Raw genomic sequence first — 6686 nt, 5'->3', positions numbered from 1 at the left:
ACATATCGCATGCCTCACGCGCGTCTACGGTTCCGTCGTGACCATGGACCGATCTGGTAACATGTATGCAAGACACATATCCGCCGGACCTCGCTTCTATGCCGTTGGTCTGCGTGTAGTCCGGGTGAGGACTTCAGACTAGGCCTCAGAATCACTTTGCAGATGTCAATAGGCCCGTCTCGAAGGTGGAAATCTACCATCAGGACGTGCATGCCTCCATAGAAAAAGAGGGCATGAGAGATTTACGGCCGGCAGTCGCACGAGCGTCGAGGCTACACTGATGAAGTCTGTGGTCTTTAAGGTTGATGAAGGTTGATGGCGACCAAAGAACTGGTAGTCTAGGAACTTCACGGCCATGCAGGTCAAGGAGCACGCGGTGTGCTCTGAAAAGTGAGGCCATCAGCCATGCAATGTGGAGGGGCCAATTTGATGGGAATGGGTAGTTATGGTTGGGACATAGATGCCCGGAATATCACGACACGGCGCTTCATATAGTCATATACCTGAGGCGGCTCCTCTAATGCTGCGCGACAGACGCCCCGGCCAGTTGCCTTGAACTTGGATTTCAACATTTATTAGCTCGTCCGTCACAGTATCATCAACTAATTTGGGAGCAATTGACTCTGTTGGAAGCTCACAAAAAGACGGTAGTGAGAATGGCCGAAGCGCTAGTCTCCCTTGCAGTTCGTGCCGACAACGTACCAGGCCCGGTGTGCCATCAGAACATCGGACACTAGAACAATTCCTTGAAAATCGAGACCAATCCATTACTACATGAATCTGCGATACGTTTGCAGGCAACGTGTCAAAATGGAAGAACATTGCAGTTGGTCTGGTCCTTGTTTCTTCCCATTGCAATGGTATATAGGCCCGACTTAATTAGATTCATATCACACTCCTCCACCAATGCAAACAACACCCATGAATCGCTCGCCAAGCTACAGTCGCTATGATAATGTGGGTTGACTGTCCCAGTCTCGACGACGTCGACCCCGTCGAGATGTCGCGTCGTCCCATGCTTGCTCTCTGTGCCCATGTCCCTCATCGAGCATGGATCACAATGAATATCAGGTATGGGTGTGTGTTCTGGGGCCCATCTGTCCACGCTGGAAGTCGAGGGCCGTCAGCCCGTGTCTGTTGGGCGGCGGCGTTGACAAGCACACGCAAGGAGAAGGGAAAAGTTTTGTTGTGATCCATGTGGAGATGACATTGGATCCCCTGGGCGCCTTGCTGTGACCGTCAAGCGTAATTTCCTAACCTTCCCCCCGAATGCAGAGATCTCAGCCCTTCAAAGCAAAGAAAAAAAGCACCTGGGGCCTGGTGCCCGCGTCTTCCTGCTCCTAATACATGCCTGTCGAAATCTTTCCCGCTTGACCCCGTCCCAAAGGACGAAAGAATTATACATATATAAAACACTGCCCCTGCAGGAGCTCGTCAGCGATTGGCGTCAACTGTGCGCTAAGTGCGCTCGCGTGCTTCCCGTGAAGCCTGTTCTAGGCTGAGATACGCCTCTCCTGTCATGAGAAGGTTGACATCAGGACGTCCGGAGACTGCAGGGAAGTAGCTGGGACTACGCCTTGAAAGCGAAGAGTAGCCCAACCGAATGGAAATTGTGAACGCCCCGGCCAGGCCTCGTCCCACACTGGGGAGGTGGCACTATGCAAGTAATAAGAGATGCGATCTTGGAGCCGCCGTATAAACGGGGAGGTATGTATGTACTGTTGGTAACAATTGTAAAGCAGGCAGCCGACCGATGCAATTTTTGTGAGACACGTCGTAGTATTCTTTGGTGCTCGAGATTCATGAGTGAGTTTCAGGAGAGGAGTTTGTGTGTTCGAGGTTCATGTGCGTGGTAACTCGGTTTGTTGTTCCTCCACGAGACAGTTTCGACCTCCACCGGTGAGTGTTGTGTTGGAAAAGCGAAACTTCTCGTGAGTAGTCATACAAGGGAGAGTGAAGCCTTTACTCGCCCGGAGCGAACAATTTCTTGGCCGTGTCGGTGCTACCCACAGACGCATTGGTATTGCGCCTTTGCGACCGGAAGATAGTTTTGCCCATGGAATTGGGAGACCCTTTGGTAGCGTTTGACTTCTTGGACCGATGGCCCATCATAAGAATCCCGTCATCGCTGTCGCTGTCATCGTCATCATCATCATCAATGCGTGCAGGCGGGGTTGGTGTCGAGTTCCCAACAGATTCGGGCTCGTGGTCATCAACGATCACGGTCTCGCTGCGCTCATCGAGTTCCGTGGCCTCCAGAGGGAATCCGGTGACGGGCTCCTTTGCCAGAGCTGGTGGCGTCACCGAGTCCGTTGTTTCGAGAACAGCGCGTCGGCTAACAGTCTTGGGCTCGCCAGGGTTGCCGAGAAAGTCACCCTCAGGATCCGCAGACACTGATGACGCCCCGCTGAGCAGTGCTGGCAGCGAAGGGTCAGACTGGAATGCAAGCATTTGCTCCGTGACGGTCTCCCTTAGATCCTTCTGCGATGCAGACGTGGTATAGCTCACTGGACTCGTGACCACGCTCGGGCTGGTCCACGGCGTGGCAATTGCTTCGCGGGAGTTGCATTTCGATGAAAACGTTGTACTAAACGTCTCCCCCCGCGACGGCGCCCCGTTGCTGCCGGAATCGTCATCATCTGGAGAAGGAGGACAAGGGACACGAGCCGCGTCAAGCTCGGCAGGGGGTTGCAGCGCGTCTTGCCGACGTGAATCCTCCTCGATCTCAAGCCTTTGACGTCGACGCAGGGTCTCTTGAGCCCGAGCAAACGATTCAGGAGTCGAGGAACCGTACTGTCTTGGGGGTGGCGTCTTGCCTTCGGGTATGTCCTGGACTCGGTGTGCCGTCATCGGCCTGTCCTCAATCTTGACGACCGTCCGAAACTTATCCAGCATGGGATCCGATCTGTGTTGGCCGTACTGATACGACGAAATGGTGTTGGAGAAGAATTGAGGAGAAGGCAGCGGGCTGTCTCCAAAAGCCCGGCCAAGGTCCAAGGACCGCATCTGTGAAAGCTTCTTGGGCTGCTCCAGGCTTCCCGGTGCAATGAAAGAGCTCACACCGACCTGTGCTTCGGCTCGCTTGTCGGGGCTCGAGAAGACCAGGGCTCTGTCGACTGATTGGGACCTTGTTGAGTCGTCGGAGGGCGTCGCACCTCTACCCTTTCTGCGTAGACCGCTTGAGGCATCCACGGGGTCATCAACAGAAGGGGTGGCTGGTGCAGTGCGGGCCTCAGCATAGTCGCTGTGCAGGCTTAACACAGCATTCGAGATCGATCGCGAGTGCCTGTGGCGCGGGAGTTCCATCTGAGCCGAGGTCGGTGTCTGGTGGTCTGTGATGTCTTGTCTGCCATTAAAATTCGTGGCAATTTCAGGAAGTTGATGCAATGGGTGGCCGCCTACCGCTCCCGGCTGTCGCGAGGTTGGTTCCGTCTCCAATGGTGGGTCTTCTTCCGGACTGGCCGTTACGCTGTAGGTCAGGGGGTGCTCGCTATGCGTATGGGAATGATCTCTAATGGTAGCGAAGTAGTCACCGTCCCCTCGTAAGCTCTTCCTGCGTGAATCGCGAATGTGGTTTGTAATGGGCGTGTGTGCGGGACTATCACCGGCCGAGCTGGCAGCACTGCTGGTAGCCCTTCGCCGAGAGGCTCCCTCGGCGCGTTCCACCGACCGGCTGGTCAATTTGGTAAGTGTCTTTTTGAGCGTAGACCTGGCTCGCTCTAGTAGTGTGAGAGGCACGACGGCGTCATCCACCTCCTTCTCGTTGACCTTGATTTTGGTGCCTTGAGTCTGTCTCTGTGGATCCGTGTCGTCGATCCAGCCCATAATATTCGGCAAGTTGGAAAGTACCCAGGGATGGTACTTCACCCCTCTAAGTGTGATGCGCTGCCTTGGGTCCTTGATGAGCATCTGTCCCAGAAGTTGCCGTAACGTCTCGTCGACATCCTCATACAAGAGTTGGTGGTCATCCCGGTATGGAGCACTGTTGACCCGCTTGTAGAGCGAAGACGTGTCCGGGGACGTGGATGGATCAACAGGCCTCAACCGCCTCGTGGGGATATAGATCTCCTCGGTTGCGATTTTCCGAAACATTTGGAACTCGTCCTCGGCCAGAAACGGAATTCGAGCAAATATCATACAGTAGAGTGTGACACCAAGAGACCAAACGTCGATCTGTTCGGTAACCTTGGGAGGCGGGGTGCTATCGAGGTCGGTGTAGCACAATTCGGGGGCGAAGAAAGCGGGTGTTCCGACAGTCTTGGACAGCTCGTACTCGTCGTCGAAGTCTTGTGCTTCTGATTCGGAGACGGTATCATCGGGTTCGCCATCTCGCATCGGCCTGCCAAAATAAGACACGCCGAAATCCGAAATCTTGACACGATGATCCCGAGTCCAGAGCAAATTTGCCGGTTTGATGTCACGGTGGACAATCCCCTGATAGTGCAAGTACTCAAGACCAAGGACGACGTCGCGGAAAGCATTCCGCGCCTCCTCGATAGTGAAGCAAGGAACGTATGAGAAGTCGTCGGCGAACGGGTCATGGGGTTGCGGGTTGAAGTCGATAGAAGACATGTGTGATATGATGGAGTCAGCCATACTAGGAGAACGCTCTCTGAATCCCAGGTCGTCATAAGCCCCGTACATTGTTCCGGCAAGCGCGCTGGATGACCCAGGATTTGAGTGGAGTGGCCCTGGCGTTTCCATGTCATCTTCATTGGAGGTGGGGGCCCCTTCGGACGCGGCTGCAGACATTGACCGAACCGACTGCGTTCTCGACGGGGCGTGTGAAGAAGGTGCAGATCCCCGGGAGGCCGGTGAGTGTGACCTCCGGGAAGTAGGCATATGCCGGGCAAGATCCGCCTCGGAGGGCCCCGATCTTGGTTCGGACTCGTCTTGACCTAGTTCCAAACTCCAAGGGTCGACGTGGGTGCCAGTCTTCTCGGCAAGGTGGGCGCGTTTCATCTCCTTGACATTGAACCTTCGTTCCAAGTCGAGTAGATGCTGCTCCTCCTCTTCTGTGAGCGTCTCGCCCCTCATCTCCCTTTCGATGCGCCGGCGTTCAAAAGCACATATGTTCGGGAGGCCCTTCTTCCTCCATATGACCTCGCCGCATTCGACGTGCTCGAGGCAGAGGTAGATCTTCCTGTAGTCGGGGTCGTCGATGACTTCCAGCAAGGCCACCACGTTGGGATGTCTGATTTTCTTGAGGATGGCGATCTCCCTCTTGGACTTCTCGAAGGGCGATACATTCTGAGTGATCCTTCCGAGGCGACGTTTTCTGGAGAAGCGTGGGACGATCTTGATGGCAACATTTTGGCCGACATCGAGGTCGCGGGCCAACTTCACTTTGCCATGAACACCGCGGCCGATTTCCTCGATAACCTCGTAATGGTTGATGATCTTGCGGCCGGTGGTGAAGTCTCTATCGATATTTGCGACATGTGTCCTGCAGTCCGGGTTGTCAGTACCATTCTCAGCCTATCGCCGGGATAGTTTCAGGTGGCTCGCTCAACGTTGACGACTGCGTGTGAAAATGACAGGGAGCACAGGCTGCAGGGCTGCCTGGGTTGGAAGGTGGTAGGCACGTACTCTCTAACTCTGTGATTCTGTAGGGGATGTAGAAAGGGGCTGTTGAGTGCGGCAGGCGTCGTGCCCTCGGAGACGGACTGCGAGGGCGGCAGAGACATGGTGGTGCGGGGGTTGGACGGACTGAAGAGGCCCGGGGACGCGACGGGAGTGCTGCTGGCCGTGAGCGAGGGGTTTAGGGGTTGTGTGGGCAGAAAGGTAGCCTGTGGTTGTGTGGGAGGCTCAGGGTGAGGCTGGGCAGGTGGGTTGAAAGCCTGGTGCTCCATTTTGCGGGCGTGGTCGTGGACGGAGGCCGGATCGGATTCGAAGTCGTCGTGGGCTCGAGTGCTGGTGGGTGAGGAAGGCACGGCCACCCGACATAATGAGCCGTCGAGGTTGGCTCTTGAGCCGGTCAAGCCTGGTGGGAAGCGAACAGTCGATCCAGAGAGGGATTGTCGTGTCTAGGCCGCCATAGCGACCGAGCAGCTCGAAAAGGTGCAATGCAGGTGTTGTGGGGGTTGAGAAGGAGAGGATCGTGGTCGGTGGTCGGAGGTGGCAGGTTCGGTGCTGAGAGGGAAAAGGCCGGCCGGTTTCGAATGAGGGTGAGTGTGAGCGCGGGTGTATGCTGGCTTTGGGGCTTTTGGAGGAAGAGGGGGGCTGCAGAGCAGGGCAGGACTGGGCTGGGCTGGGCCAAAAAGGTTAGGACGGTGGGCGGGTGGATGGGTGGATGGATGGACGGGGGTGGGTGGAGAGGTCGTCAGTTTTTGGGACGCTGGGCTGCGGACCGGGTGGGCTGCAAGGGGTGGTACGGAGGTACAAGATGGGCCAAGCCGGGCATCCACTGACGAAGTGAGCGAGCAAAGGGGAAAAAAAAAAGTTGCAGAGCTAAATAATAATGGCCGCAGATGTGATGCATGTGCGCGGGCCCAGGCTAATAAGGCATGTACATATATTCCAGATCCTTCTTCTCTACATTACCAGTACATGGAAAGTTACTCTTGTTGGCGAGGACAAGAGCGAGGGAAAGCAGGCAAGAAGCACCTCACCTCACCCTCGCATGAAGGTTCCCCTCCCCACCATGTTCCAAGCTCTGCCCATGCTATCACCACCTGCAAGCGGGT

General features: G+C 55.7%; 1 protein-coding gene across 1 annotated transcript; it reads right to left on the bottom strand.

Annotated features, from left to right (window-relative positions):
- Positions 1 to 1962: 1962 nt before the first annotated feature.
- Positions 1963 to 5852, bottom strand: KVR01_009666 (uncharacterized protein; the record flags this gene model as incomplete). The annotated part of the gene is made up of 2 exons (XM_044790295.1): positions 1963 to 5446; positions 5590 to 5852. The coding sequence occupies 2 exons, from the start codon at positions 5850 to 5852 to the stop codon at positions 1963 to 1965; spliced, it is 3747 nt and encodes a 1248-aa protein (XP_044640914.1).
- Positions 5853 to 6686: the final 834 nt, after the last annotated feature.

The sequence above is a fragment of the Diaporthe batatas genome (assembly GCF_019321695.1).
Source record: "Diaporthe batatas strain CRI 302-4 chromosome Unknown Contig00012, whole genome shotgun sequence".
NCBI lineage: Eukaryota > Fungi > Ascomycota > Sordariomycetes > Diaporthales > Diaporthaceae > Diaporthe > Diaporthe batatas.
The sequence above is the reverse complement of the archived record's forward strand: the minus strand, read 5'-3'. Positions and strand labels throughout refer to the sequence as shown.